Source organism: Odontesthes bonariensis, chromosome 18 (assembly GCF_027942865.1).
Source record: "Odontesthes bonariensis isolate fOdoBon6 chromosome 18, fOdoBon6.hap1, whole genome shotgun sequence".
NCBI classification, from domain to species: Eukaryota; Metazoa; Chordata; class Actinopteri; order Atheriniformes; family Atherinopsidae; genus Odontesthes; species Odontesthes bonariensis.
In genome coordinates, this window is record NC_134523.1 from 23,423,803 (window position 1) to 23,439,632 (window position 15,830).

At 41.4% G+C, this 15,830-nt stretch overlaps 1 protein-coding gene across 1 annotated transcript; it reads right to left on the reverse strand.

Annotated features, from left to right (window-relative positions):
• Positions 1 to 1,784: 1,784 nt before the first annotated feature.
• LOC142367747 (germ cell-specific gene 1-like protein) lies at positions 1,785 to 11,458 on the reverse strand. The gene is made up of 7 exons (XM_075449775.1): positions 11,244 to 11,458; positions 9,548 to 9,742; positions 7,281 to 7,340; positions 7,022 to 7,180; positions 2,756 to 2,867; positions 2,256 to 2,525; positions 1,785 to 1,991 (listed from the first exon to the last, which is right to left on the reverse strand). The coding sequence occupies exons 1-7, from the start codon at positions 11,437 to 11,439 to the stop codon at positions 1,865 to 1,867; spliced, it is 1,119 nt and encodes a 372-aa protein (XP_075305890.1). The 5' UTR covers positions 11,440 to 11,458; the 3' UTR covers positions 1,785 to 1,864.
• Positions 11,459 to 15,830: the final 4,372 nt, after the last annotated feature.

Sequence of the window (15,830 nt, forward strand, 5' to 3'; positions counted from 1 at the left end):
TCTGATATTCTTGAACTTTCCCTCTTTTTCTTATTTGATGAAAAAGAGATTATTTTGCCTCTCATAACTGCTTTTCCCGCTTCCCCAGAGAACACAAGCTGACATTCCTGGCAGGTCATTATTTTCCAGATATATAGACCATTCCTTTTTGAAATAATCAATAAAATCAGGGTCTTTAAGTAATGATGTATTAAATCTCCAATTTCTAACTGGTGGTGTAACTCTGTTATTCTTCAGTGTGATAGAAACTGGAGCGTGATCACTGATGGTGATGGGGTGGATTTTGGTGTCTGAAATATTACTCATCAGAGAACTGCTAACTAAGAAATAATCTATTCTTGAATATGAGTGGTGCACTGCTGAGAAGAAGGTGTACTCTCTGAGAGCATCATAAAGACCAAAATCATTCATATATTGTTTAACAACATTTGTGGACTGCCAGTTCCGCTGACTTCCTGTAGTACTGCACCTGTCCACTCCTGAGTCAGATACCATGTTAAAGTCCCCTCCTATGATGAGTGTGTTATCTGAGTGATCAGAGAGTGAAGTGAAAAAGGAGTGAAAAAATGAGGGGTCATCAACATTTGGGCCATATATATTAGCAATGCATGAACTCATATTTTGGATCAATAAGTTAACAATTATAAATCTGCCTTCTGGATCAATAACTTTGTAGTTTACCGTGAAATTTACTCTTCTACTTATCAAAATGGCTACACCTCTTTGTCTGGAGTTGTAACAGGCTGAGTACACATGAGGAAACTGTGCTGTGGTGAGAACATCAGCTGCAGTCTTTGGTAAATGAATCTCTTGTAGTAAGACAATGTCTGCCTGTAGGTCGTTCAATCTATTGGAGATTTTTCGTCTCTTCTCCATGGACCCAGCTCCATGCATTTAGGCAGGCATGTAAACATCTGGATGCCTGGTTATACAACATCCCTGTTGTACACCGACAGGTTTTTCTACTATTTGTCATGCAAGACAGTCAAAGTTTCAAGATATTCTTTAACTCAGTGTTTAAGGTAGCCGTTACCCCCTCGATGTAAAACATTAGGAAAACATTTAACATGTGGTCTTTTGGGAACAAGATTACAAAGGCAGGTTTGAAGATTGATTTAGCCAGCCATCAAAATGTCACAATAAACTTAACTTGAACACATTTCGAGCACATTTATTGTTAATTAATCCTCTGTACAAATTACCTTTGAAGAATGCACCTCTAATGTTACTCTGAAGCTGTTATCTAACCATCGTCCAAAATCCATCAAGTGTAAAAACATTATGATTACATGGTCTGTCAAAATATGATACAATCATCCATCCATCCATCCTATTTCTATACCAGCTGAATCCGTCGGTCGGGTCGCGGGGGGGGGGCTGGAGCCTATCCCAGCAGGTAGATACAATAATCATTTTTACTAATAAATTGACACAATGGTGATGTCTGTAAATCCACAATTCAGAGCCTGGAAGTTGTGTGCATTAGTTACAATCATCTCTTTGGCTCTCTTTACGATTCAGAAGTCTGTAAACGGATCACTGTGCCTACTTAGAGAATCTGTTGGTACAGATAATCCCACAACAGCTCTTCCCCACTTTAAACGAGTTTTCCCTGTTTTCCAGCCGATCTAACAGTCAGCAGTTATTGAGTTCATTGTCTCTTTGCCACTCAGAGAGCGCAACCAAACCATAATCACTTGTTTGACTGATGATACATGCATTTTCATGATATGAGAGTTTGAAATGCTTTATACAGACATTTAAAACACTCTTGCACAAGAAACTAACCAATATATTTCAAGGTATTTGTTCAGGGCTTGTGGTTTCGGACCTTTTTTTTTCAGTTTTTTGTCCTCCGTTAGTCTTAGCAGAGGGAGTCCTCCCTGTCCTCCTGCAGACCGTAATCTATCTCATCCATCTCCCGTTCACACTCTTCACATCCTTCAGCGCCACATCCCTCCACAACCACCATGCCATGAGGGTCAACCAGCCTTCCCATTCCCGCTCCATGTCCTCCCATTGTTCCCCCAACTCCTCCCATTCCCATTCCATGTCCTCCCATTGTTACCCCAGCTCCAACCATACCCATTCCATGTCCTCCCATTGTTCCCCCAACTCCTCCCATTCCCATCCCAACTCCAGTTCCTCCAACCCCTGCCATGGTCGTCATTCCTCCCACTCCCACTCCTCCCATTCCTGCACCACCAACTCCAATTCCTCCTCCTCCAACCAGCAGCACTCCCCCAGCACTGCACGCCAGAGGTCCGACAGCTGGTCCAACTCCTCTGGGCCACGACGGATCCATGAGCGCCCCCTGCTGTCCGAGCTGAAGCAGCTGGCTGACGGAATAAAGCCCCCCCCCTCCAGCTTGAACAACCTCTTCGTAGGAGGGGACGCTGGTAAGAGCTCGGGCTTCCTCTAATCTCATCCTGGCCCGGTGCTTCATCTCGATGATGGTTTTGGTGTAGGAGTTAAGGGTCGCCACAGCGGCTGCCATGCAACAGCTGAATGAAAGCCACGCCAGACTTGCAGGAGGAGAGATTAAGAAAAAAAAATGTGAGCATTGTTTGTAGATGACCTACCAATAGATTTTCCCATTGATTGGGATGTATTTGCACAATTTACTCCTGTGCTTCGGGACAGGGGAAGTTGAAATAAAATGGATGGGCATGCTACAGCTGCAACACTAATTCTGCCAAAGTAGAATAAATAGTAGAATACAAGATATTTACTTTGACTTAACAAACCAACTTACGCAAAAGACCACCCGTAGTCCCAGGACTGTGGCCTCCAGTCTTTAGGCCCAATGCTCACAGTCATTTGAAACACTGTGGTGTACATCATATGAGCCACCATCCCCATCAGGCCTGGCAGAGGAGGGGAAAAGAGTTTAACCTAGTTAGAGCATTTGGTTAAGAGTCCACAGTGTTTGCATGACTACAACCATTTGGATCTCAAACAATGACTGCAGTCTCCTTACTTATTTGCAGTGGTTTGTAAAGTTATTCACCCTCTCTTGGTGTTTTTCCTATTTTTTGCATTACAACCTCTAATTTGAGTGATTTTTTTGGAGGACAATATGGAACAAAAAATAGTCGCTTTCAGACAGAGCCGTTCTAAGAACGCAGTTATCAGAACTGTCCTACTTGAATTTCGTTCTGATAACTGTCCTTCCCCAGCGGAACTGTTTCAGTCTGCATTCGCACATGAGTCGGGACTGATGCGCCGCGCGCAGCCCTCTGCGTCAGTGACCTGTTACGTTAGCCGTTTAGCGCCACATTCAACAACAAAACCAAACAAAACAAAACCCGGTAAAAGTAAGGACAGAAGAAAAAACACCACAAAGAAGCTAATATGGAGAGCGGGGAGGCCACCGTGTTTATGGTCTGCATGATGGTGATATTAATCATGGACTATCACATCAGGCGTCTAATATCGAGGCTGGAAGAGCACACAGAGAGAGTCAGGAGATACTTTTTCATTTCATGAAGCAAGAAAGGAGAGCAGAGCGCCGCAGACAAAGGAGACAACGTGTAAGTTTAACTTATTAAACACCCGCCGGTTGTGTCCGTGTTGTATGAGTAAACATTTCAGTTGTGATAGCATGACAAGGGGCGTAGCTGCCGACCACCAAACACCTACGTCAGATGCCTTCTATAGAACCATGAAAAGACCCGACCTCGGAGAAGGAGCTAAATGGTTATAGGAACTAAGGGCGAAAGCCCCGAGTTCCTGTATGTCCGAATACGGGAGAAAACGGCCCCGCGGAGTAAAAGGTTATTAGAACTGCCAAAGGTTCCTACAGTCCGAAAGCGGCTAATGACCAGTTGCCTTTGAATGAGGTCAAATCTAAGTGTCTTAGTAGTGTCACAATCTTAGTATATAGACCTGTTCTGAAAGGCCCCAAAGTCTGCAACAACAATAATCAAGAGGCACCACCAAGCGAGCATCACCATGAAGACCAAGGAGCTCTCTAAAAGTATCATCACAAAATGATAAGGATATGGCACCACAACAAACCTGCCAAGAGAGGGTTTCCCACCAAAACTCACAGACAGGGCTAGGATGGCTTTAATTATAGAGCGGCAGCAAAAAGAGCAAAGGTAACCCGAACAAGCTGAAAATCTCCAGATTAGAGACTGGTGTATCCGTCCTTGGGACCACTATAAACCGTACACTACATTAAGCTGGGATTTATTGAAAATTAGCTAGAAAAAAAGCCTTTTTTTCCACAAAAATATGCAGATTAAAAAGCTTAGAGTTCACCAAAAGGCATGTGGGAGACTCCCCAAACATGTGGAAGAAGGTCCTCTGGTTAGATGAGACTAACCCGCAGAGGTGGAATGTAACGAAGTATTTTTACTTCGTTACTGTACTTAAGTAGTTTTTTCTGGAATTTGTACTTACTTAAGTAAAAATAAAAATGCAGACTTTTACTTTTACTCCGTTACATTTTGGGACAACTATCTGTACTTTCTACTTCTTACATTTCTGGAACTGACGTCGTTACTCGTTACATTTAGTCAATGCTTAATTTGTAAATCATAAGGTGCCGGAACGCAAAGTACATATGACAGCTCAGGGATGACGAGACGCGCACAGGTCCCGGAACGTATACAGAAAAGGTGCTGAAAACAACATGAAAATGTCCACCTGAAACGCAGTGGGACTTACAAGCCTCAATTTCAAATAATATCCATGGTATAAATGTTATGACGATCATTTATAATTATTTTAGGCTAGTACGCAAAACATAGGCAAATGCCCACATCACCACAGGTGGGACTTGAGTATACAGCCAGCAATTAATTTCTCAACAGGTCTAACATGTAAAAAAAATATTTATTATTCAAAGATTGGCACGGCGGCCTATTAATAGACAGTATGTTTGCTCACCATATTTAGTTGTTTAAAACACCCCACATCACGAGCATGTCCGGATTGTCCTCTACCTATTTTTTTTCTGCTTTTACTGCGTGTGTCTGTGGCAGTTCTGTGTCCTTTGGCCACCCAGGACCTCACGTATGGGACTGGATTGAATTTAGCAGGGGGGGTCCAACAAGATTTAAGAAGAGTAAAGATGACATGGTGGATGTGAGCAAAGAGCTACGGTTGGGAGTGCAAATCAAGTTCATGTGAGAACTAGCGACCGCAAATTGAATTTGCTCCCGGGCTACTCTAGTCACTTGTGGTCGTTTTGCGAGGCTGCAAATCGAAACTTAATCGGGCCAATCAAATCGTGAGGAGCGGGGTCGGAGGCCGGGCTACCTAGTGACGACAGAGGTGCTACGTTTCAGTGTGTAGTCAGAGAGTCTGTAAAAGTCTCTGTGTAGTTCCAGAGAGAGGTAAACAATGGCTGCGCCCAGCAAACAGTCTTTCGAGTTGGCTTTGGCAGCGACTCTAGAAAATTTAGAGATACAGTTTTCTTTGCGAGACGAACAGATAACTGCACTTAAGTTTTTTTTAAAAGGACGTTTTCGGAGTTTTGCCCACCGGGTACGGTAAAAGTTTAATTTACCAGCTTGCTCCGTTGGTCCGTCGCACTGACTACGTAATCCTTCTTCATCGCTCTGATTGGTTGTTGCGCCATCCTATTGCGTGGCGTTGAGTGCAGAGGCAACTTGACAGACAACCGTTTATCCCGCCCACACTGCTATCCAGCGTCACGGGTCTGGCTTAGGCTAACGTTGCTTCACTCCTAGGTCAGAGACATTTTTTTAACTCTTTTCAGATGGTTTTCATGTTGGTTTTGTGAATGGTGTTCCTTTCCAATACAGATTTTGATAATTCAGCATGTGTCTTTTTTAATCTTATTTACTTCTCTTACTCTTGCACCACGTAAGACACCAACATAGACACAGATAGTTTCTCTTCTTCAACATGTTTGTTGTACATGCTGCTGGATGTGGTAACAGAATGTTGTTGATAAAAAAAAATTAAGTCCTAGCACCTTTTATAAGTTGTTGTTTTCCTTTTACTGCTCTCAACAGAGCAGTGTTGGAGAATATGTTGGCAAGGAAATTACTTAATCCGTTAGTGGTAAACTAGTAAATGTGTTGTCATTCACAGAATTAGAAGTAGAACTATGCACTGTATTGCCAATCACACACAATATCGACACCAATCTTTCAGTACACATACTGTATATTGCTGTGAGCATTTAGAAGTGACATTGGCAGGTCTGCGGTTATGTAATTAAGAACTATAATGGCACAGCCATGACATGGAGAAAGACAGCCCATTGCTGCTCAGTACCCAGTACTTTTACTTTTGTACTCAAAAGTACATTTAAAAGTTAGTACTTAGTACTTTTACTTAAGTACATTTTTGGTGTACTACTTTTACTTTTACTTGAGTAAATATTTCGCAGGGTACTTCTACTTTTACTTAAGTACAAGACTTCAGTACTTCTTCCACCTCTGCTAACCCGACACCTCTTATCATCCCAATAACACCATCCCCATAGTGAAGCATGGTGGTGACACCTGTTTCAGTCTTCCAGAGATTTAAGAGTGGGACGGAGGTTCACCTTCCAGCAGAAAAATGTCTCTAAACCTGCTGCCAAAGCAACACTTGATTGGTTTAACGGGAACCTTTTAAATGTGTTGAAATGGTTTAGGGAAAACCCAGACCTCATTCCGATTGAGAATCTGGGACATGACCTAAAGATTGATGTACACGAGTAGAATCCATCCAACCTGAAGGAGCTGGAGCAGGTGTGATACTATCCCAGTGGAGATTTTAGTCACTTAGTTCCCCTGCTTCAACACACCTGATTCAGATCAAATGGGTCTCTTCAAAAGATTGTTGAATTCTGCACAAACCAGCTAATGAGGCATCGACCGGAATCAGGTGTGTTGAAGCAGCGAAACATCTAAAACCTGCAGGACGGCGGCCAACATGCACAACGAAAACCGCATAACACATTTAAAGAAAGTGAAAAGCCCCCAAACCAAAATATGCCCTCTTTTGAGGAATGCCATTTTGTAACGGCTTAGCAGAAAGTGCTGTGTATCCTCACCTGAGAGGACGGTGCACATGGCAGCGTAGGCGTTGATTTTGAGGGAGCTCATCTCCCTTTTGGTACAGAGGCAGATCGCTTCCACACACATCAGCAGGAAACCCATCGCCAGAAGACCGATGTACGTGAACTCACTGATGACAGACAGCCACAGCACACCTGAAAGCGTCAAAAAGGAAACAAATTGTTGCCATGTTTACTAAAATATGAATTTTCTACATTTTATGCTTTGTGAAGGGAGACCTGGTACTAAACCGACCTTGTGTCTCTCCTGGTGTCAGTTCGATGAAGCTGCGACACTTTTCTTCCTGATCGTCACCTGAGAACAACAACGTCCCACAGAAATGTGAGAAATCTAGTCTTTTATGTTGAAAATTGTGCGGTTGTGATGTTCACTTTTTCAACCTCCTTCTTCAAACCTCAGGCAACATCAAAAGTTTGCATAAAGGATAGCATATGCAATGTGATCTCCTCCAAATGCCGGGAATTTTACAGTATATAAATCCTGGAAATATGATAAAGAGACCTGCTTTGAACCCACTAGCTCATCTTCCTATTGGTGGATAATATTAAGATCAAACTTCAGGCTGAAAATCTGCTTTAAACAGCTGACTATCAACCAATCACAGTCACATTTTTCAACTGTGAGGATACAAGCCTCTGATTGCTTTTTTTGCTTTTTTATGGCTCTGTGCAGGCATTCCCACATGATTATGGCTCAGCTGAGTTACACACTTCAATCAACCTTTCCTGGAACAGCATGTCATTTGACAGTCCAAATCTTTTGGTTTTCATTCCCCAGACAGTGAATAAGCTTGAGGGTATCACAGCCAATGTATTCAACATCTTTGTTACTGGAAATGTCGAGGTTCACACTCATGATTCCTTTGATAAGTATGCAGTAAAATTAGACTTCATTTCCTCCCAAAACTTGTATATGTGGAGTAAATCGGTGCACGAATCGGTGCATAAATATGCACGATTCCACCAGACTGTTTAATCTGCCGTGGAGATTACGGTGACTCTATATTAGAATCTTTTTAAAACAATGTTTGCACATTAAGGTCATCCACACTGCATTGCTGGTCTCATTGTAGTGATAACATAGAATAGACAACACTTCAAACTGTTTTGTAGTCAGTAAATCCTGCGGGAACAGTAATCCTGTTTTGTACAAGTTGATCTTGAGTAAGAGATAAAGAGACTCTTAAAGACTACAGCTGAGTCATAATATATAGTAAGTCTATCTCAACAGTAATCATGGGTCTGCTTGAGCACTGAGAGTGTTTTTGGCACTTGTTTTTGCACATTCTAGTCTCTCGACTCAACAGCAGGTATGAGCCAACCATGTCCACCACCATTTTAGTTACCTGTTTCAATTCTTGTCTGTGTTATTTGCAATATTTGGCATTATTTTGTGTATTTGTTGCATCTTTAATCCAAAAACTTTGCCTGTTCAAAGCAAAATGGTGAAATTATAAAACTGGTGTGTACTGCTCTCTCAGGGCTAATGAAGCAGTATATGACATGGATTTAACTTGAGTTGAAGGATTGGATACTGGGCTAAATCAGGGATAAAGTATCTTGCAAGGAAAAACGTTTTGAATGTGGAGGATATCACTTATGGACCTGCAGGGTTTCCTGACATGTTAATGTAAAAGTTGCGGGATTCCTCAATCCTATTATGTATTTTGACACCATGATGGTTTTCTAACCTTTGGTATCTAACCCCTCTCCTGCCCTCCAGATGCAGTCCCTGTTAGTTGCTGAAGTTCATCCCTGTGAAATCACGTTTTCCTGTTAGCGTTTACTATTGAAGCAGCCAGTGCATCACTTACCTCTGCAAAGGGATAACTGGTAAAATGTCACAGTTCCTTGTGGATTGCAAAGTGATGATAAGGGAATTTTGACTTGGTGTCATATTAAGATAAGATTGGAGTAAGAATGTGTTGTTTTTCCCGACGTGAGAGAATTTAAACAACTTCTGAGTGTTATTTCTTTCATTTTGAGGGTATGGTCACGCTTTAGCTGGCCAGAAATAGTTTGTCTTTCAGCTGAAGAACAGAGCTTTGACTCTGAACTTGAGTTTGATTTTTCTCAACTTTCAATTCTAAAAAAGTACAATTTGAGGTTTATTTTCACCATTTTGATCCAGTTGAAATGCAAAAAAGAAAAGAATTAAGGCCATAATACTGATTAATTTTTGTCTTAAAACACAGTGAAACCACATTTCTTCTGTGAATAAATCATGTTGACACATACTCATAGGCAGCACAACAGATATGTTCATCACCAAGCAGAGTGTTAGTGTTAATTTAGTAAATAAGTGATTTATGTTAACCAGATCACTGAACTCCTGTCTTATGATTGAAGGAATATTATTGCAAATATATCATCACAGAGGCTGGTTTTTAGCAAGTTTTAGATTTTACAGTAGATATTTTTCAATTTTTCAATATAACTTCCATAATGTTTAATCCTCATGTAAAGTCCCTGTTCAGATCATCTGCTCCCTCAGCCACTGACCTTCATTGTGTTTCTCACATGAGAGCCAAAAGCCGGTGTGGAAGTATCTCAGCATGTACTTGTCCTCGCCTGTCTCCCAGATGTACTGGACAGCGTTGGTCAGCTGTCTCTTCCTTATTCGAGCCAGTTCTTCCCTCTGCAGAGGAGACAGCGTCATGTTGGTGGCCGGGTCCCTGGAATCCGAAGTGGGGGTCTCTGGATAAGGAAAGATGGTGAAAATAGAGGTGAATGTGATGGGAAAGTAAAGTGGGGTAAGACCAAAAACAATGGAGTTAAACAGAGGATGGACTTGAACTGAATCATTAATCACGATTACAAGATTATTTCTATTTTTTGCAGAGCAGAGATAAAGAGAACAGAGCTGCAGGAGTATGAGAAAAGTGAACCAAGAAACACTGAAATGAGGCTCGTCTGGGTCACAGACTGCAATAATGTTTGTATAAGTCATCTTCTCTGTTTTTAACCTACATGGAGAACAAATAGGCTTAAAACTGAGCGATTTACAGAACGTGGAAGAATCCATAGAAAATACAGCCACAGATACAAAGCGCTGAGATTAGAACAAAGCCGGGATTATGGGAATCTCCCTTGAAAAATGTATAAAAATCAAAGCTTTAAGATTGACATCTCACACTTTTATGAACATTGTTCAGGAGATTTATGACAGCCTGAGCATGTAGATCTGCTCAGGCCCAGATCACTACATCCAATGAATTATACGTCATGCGGTTGAGCAAAGCTTGTAGATTTCATGTAAATCTAATCATGTTTGTGGCTAGTTTATGACACAGTTGCAGTACATGACATGTGACTGTTGTGTGGAAATGTTGAAGCTGGGACTTCAGAACACCAGATAAATGCTTATAGTTTACACTGGAAAAAAAATCCCCTCCAAAAATAAGTAAAAAAAACAACAAATACAAGATGTTTTTGCTTGAAATAAGCAAATAAATCTGCCAGTGGAACTAGTGAAAATCGGCTTGTCAAGATTTCTTGAGATAAGATGTGATATTTGGGACTTTTGAGATAAAAAGTGATCTTGAAATTAGCTTAAAAAGCTCTTCAAATGTAAAAAAAAAAAAAAAGCTTGTGTCATATGATATATGACTCAAAACAATTTGTTTTCAAGACTTTTTCATTTAACAAGATATTCCAGATCTATCGTTTTCAAACAAGTCCCTATATCTGGCTGAAATAGTACTTGTTAGGCAGTGGTGTCTTATATTAAATGTAATGAGTTATTTGGACTAGAAATGAGACAAATATACTTGGTAAGATTTTTTTCCAGTGTAGTTTTCTTGTTAGTTCATTTAGCTTCACAGAATATATATCCAGGTCCCCAAGGGGGGAGCTTTATTATGTGATTAATTGCCACTTTCAGGAGTTACTCACGCTGAGAAGCAGGGCAGTTTTATCATGACAGAATTCTTAACATTTGAAAATGTACACCTTACATTTTGGATTTTAAGAAACGCATTTTGATCTTTGTCTGAAATTTAACTGAAAAAACTTCAATCAAAGACACTTTCACAGTGCATTTTTAATGACTCCAATTACAGGGTGGATTATAGGTCAAATTTAGAATCAACTGCAACTGAACTGCTGGTATTTGCAATTTGTTCTGCTAGAAAACAATCTTTCATCAAGGTTTTTTTAGATCATTAAAGTGGATTCAAATAGCACTTCCCAGCCTCACCTGTGGTGTATGGCTGGCTGTTGTTCTTGCCACAGTTTTTCATCTTGACTGGCGACAGGCAGATGGGCTTCACCACCTTGTGCGTCCCCACGCACCAGTAGGAGGTGCAGAACGCTGAGACGGACAGGGTGAGGGCCAAAGAGGTGAGGACCAGCGACAGCAGGGAGCGGTTACGTCTGGACATTTGCTCCAACATTTTTGCATTTCGATTCGACAAAAGCCCCACAGGAGAAATCAGGCAGGTGGCCACTGTGCTTCGGTCCAAGAAAAGATGGCGGCAAGAGCCCGACTGGCCCTGCAGACCGATCGATGAGGCTCAGAGGAGCGAGGGGTTTCCCATGACACCACAGTGACGAATCTAGCATAAGTCAGGCCCGTTGGTGAGCAGTTGCTGGGGCAATTGATTCATGGAGGATGGTAGAAAAGAGAGATATGGCAAGAGGAGGAGATTAGGGATGGTTGAAAAGTGGAGCAAAGGTTAGAGGGGATGTTAATGAGTGGATGGATGGAGAGATGGAAGGAGGGTGGGGTTTGAGAAAATGGAGTTTTCTATGAGTCGAGATCGGAGCCCAGTGGTGAAAAAGAAAGATGAAGCGCAGGGATTTAATCTCTCTTCTAGCACAAGAAAGAGCGGACAGATGTGCAGGCCAAAGGTCGGGCGAGGAGCTCCAGCTCTGCTCCTGCTGCAGTGTCAGTTACACAGATTTGTAATTACAAAGAAAAGCCAAGCTGGTGTTTAGATTTCAGTTTGAGACTTTTGTTTCTTCTGGATATGATGAGAAGTTTGGCTCATCAAATTCAGCTCATGTTTCATCTCCGTCTCCGTTTTGCTTACGTTCCCTTCTTCCCCCTCGGACGAAGATGAGTTTCTAAATCTTATCCTGCGGATTTTGCAACTAATCGTTTCCAGCCTCACAGCACGTCCCCGTCTTCAGACTGTTGCCTCACCTCTTCAGGAGGGATTGCGCTCGCCAAGGAGTGATTAGTCCCACATCTCTGGCCTACCTCTGGGTTCTGTAATCTGTGTTAATCTTGAGATTACTGCCCGATGACCCTCATGCTGTCTTGCTAATGACCTCCTAAAATGGGGAAAAAGAAAGAAAAAGTCTCACATCTGGATGAAATCATCAAGAAAGTTTGAGACATATTTGATTAGATTGTCCGTCATCCTTGTCATGATAATCCTAAAATCTTAAAAAGAAGGGAACTAGTTTCTTCTTTGGTACTTGTAGACATTTAACCTCTCATAAAAAGAGTTCTAAGTGGCTGGTGGGGAGTTTCAAGCATTTGACAACTTGACCACCAACCCATCCTCACACATGTCGAAGGAGGGATGCCTAGAAGCCGTTATGTTTAGCTGAAAGGTGACACCTATGCTTAGTGCAGATGGTTGAACACGGGAGAGGCGGCTCCTCTGGTGGAGTCTCATCTCACTTCTATGTAATGGATAAGGGACCCATTCTGAACAGAAAAGTGAAAAGTATTTCATAAAGCAGCCGTATTCTCTTCCATTATGGTTACGACATAATTTGCACCTTGATTTATGTGACACCAATATTTATGAGAACTTGAGTGCAAATCCTCTTGTCTCTTAGAACTGAGGGGGGCTGTTGGATTAAAGCCAAAACATCGCTAAGAACAAAAAGAAAGAAGCCCAGTTGCATCTTGTTTGTACTCCATAAAACCTGAGCTGGTCTCAAGTCAATTTAATTTATTTTCGAGTCAGATTTAAAAAGGACGGTGACGAAGTTTTGTTCCGTACTGTGGACGTCAAAAGAAAAATAAACTTAACTCGACGTCTTTGTTATCAAAGTTGGTCAAAATGAAGTAGTTTAAAGACAAAAAAAACAAAGGCTCGTCTTTGGGTTTGTTAGATTGAGCTGATATACATCCTTCAAAAGCCTGGCAACTAGAACGGTCAAGTCAGGACGGAAGAAATTCTCTCTGATTTACAACAGAGATTTCAAAGTTTTCAGAAATGTTTGCCTGAAATTCAGGTCAAAATATTCACATGTGAAGTTTTTCCATCAGACATTGAAGATGAGGAGCCAAAGAAATAAGGCGCAAACTCTAAGTTTCTTGGATTCCTGCCTTGGCAGCATATTTAGTTTGTTTAAATAAAGTTTGGCTTGTCAGCTGCTTGCCAGCTGAGTGGTGAGTCCACTGTTTGGGTCCTCTATCATCGTGGAATAGGACTTTTACAGCTTATTGGTGCTTGCACCCACACTGCAAGCGGAACAAATGTATTCATATTCATATAAAAAACTGTATCCGCAATAAGTAAATATGAGAGCGTGGTCTTATTTGAACTGTATGTTGTGATAAAAGCACAAAGAAATATGTCCAAATCCCAAAACACTTTCTCCATTTTCTCCTTTTCCTTTAAGTTTGAAAACGACTTAATTCCACATATTTTGTCTTCTGTATCAACTTGCTGCTTCACCCTGTTGCATCATTTTTGCCGCAAACTCCCAGAACCTTTTGGGATTTCCATTCCAGCCGTCCGTAAGGAAGTTTAGCAGCACAAGATGAGTTTATCAGAGACTTTAACAGGTTTTCTGAACCTTATAATGATTATACACACACCCATATTGTCCTGATTTTAATTATTGTCATTAGAACTTCTTATGTCATTACTAACCAGGGAAGGATACTTATTTTGGGCCATCAAACAGCTTGTTTTGCAAGTGATAATGCAAACATTGAACTCATATTACCAGGTTATTGTTCTCCCTGACTTAACTGTACTTTGTGCACAAAAGTTTAGAATCATCTTGAATTTAAGAAAGGTCTCTTTAGACTTAATTACGTTTTCATTCCAAACCTAAATAAATCCAAATGATGGAAGCCTTAAAACTGTCCCCCTGTTTAACAGTCACCACCTTCCCTTTCATGCAACCCCAAAATTATTATTATTAAAAAATTATTATTAATCTATTTATTAATTATTTAATTTTAGACATGCAAGCCCAGATTTACTAATTTTGAATCTTTTTTTTTGGTTCTGGTGCATAGAGGAAGATCAGAGTTGAAAAAAAACAGCACCTAAAAGCAGCAAAACATTCACGGAGTCAAATCTGGAGGTGAGCTTCGTTGTGCTTCCTGAGGGAAACATCCATGTCATCATGATGTGCATAAATCTTTCCGCTCATGCGTGTGATGAGAGTCTCCAGCTGCTGATGGAAGCGCTCACCTTTAGGTCAGATGACACCTGCGGAGCAAGATAAAAATCCAAAGCAAACAGATCCACTTACCGTGTCTGGGACATGAGATGAGGTTCAGTTTGTGTTTCAACTTTTTCCGCCGCAGTCCCTCAACACTCTGTCCTCTGTCTTGAGTGAGTTTCCATCAGAAACCCACCCAGATTTTCCTCTAATCCTCCCAAGTCCATCTGTCATTTTCCCTCCCCTTCGCTCCTCATGCTGTGTCAATTCCTCCGTCCCCACAGCTTTTTCTCTATCTCTTACTGTCTTTGCTTCTTCACTTCTCTCCTCACCCATAATGATTAATTTGACACCCCAGTATAGAAGGGCTCGGATTGAGATGAACGTGATAGTGTTGTAATCTCATGGTGCACGCTGCTCTTTAAACTTTGGACCTTCTTAGCACAATCCGGCTCAGCTGTACCGTCATGGTCAGATGTCCACACAACACTGCCGGGGACACGAATGTCCCGGCAGTGTTGTGCTTTCGGTGATTTCTCTGCAGTCCTCCCACAGTCCAAAACCACGAATGTTCGGTCAGCTGGTGACTCTAAACTGACTGTAGATATATGGCTGGATGGATTGTGTGTTTCTGCTCAGATGGATTGGCAACCTGTCCAGCCTGTACTCTGCCTCTTGCCAGATGACAGCTGGGACAGGCTTTAACCCCCCACACCCCCCCCCATCCTGCGACATGGATGGATGGATGGATGATAACTTCGAATGGGTGTACAACACTTGTCTTTGATGAGGACTTACAAATTAGGCCCTCGTGAATTTAAACCTATCTGTGCATTTCTTTGTGTATCTTAAAAGTCCATGAGATGTTATTTACTGTTTTTCCAGGTAAAATATTGCATTTAACCCGCTGATTATCAAGCTTTCTCTTTGGTTATCAGGCATCTTTACCCACTTTCTGAGCTTGTGTAGTATTTAAAGTCTACACGGTAGCTAACTGCCTAGTTGCTGTTATAACTTTTATTTTTTAAGCAAGTGTCTCCTGGTTATTCCTGCTTTTTATCGCTCTTACTGAAGTATTTCATCTTTGCCGTCTGTACCTGACTTCCAGGTTTCATCAGCTGCTCAGGGTTTCAGACCCCGGGAACTGGAAACCACTGCCTTTCCACAGTCTTTATGTGAGATTTGAATCATTCATAATCCACACATTCTTTTGGTTCTAATTTGTCGAGTTAATATTTGTATTTTATGATTTTTTCTCCTGGTTGAGAGTGACCGATCTGATCAGATTCTTACTCTGTAATAGGAGGGTTGTAGTTTAAAACATGCGGTTTAATATGCGAGCATATTATCAGCCGTTATCTCACCATAATAGCTTTAAAATGTTAAGACGAACAACTCCTGTTTTTTGGTTGAAAAGGTTGTA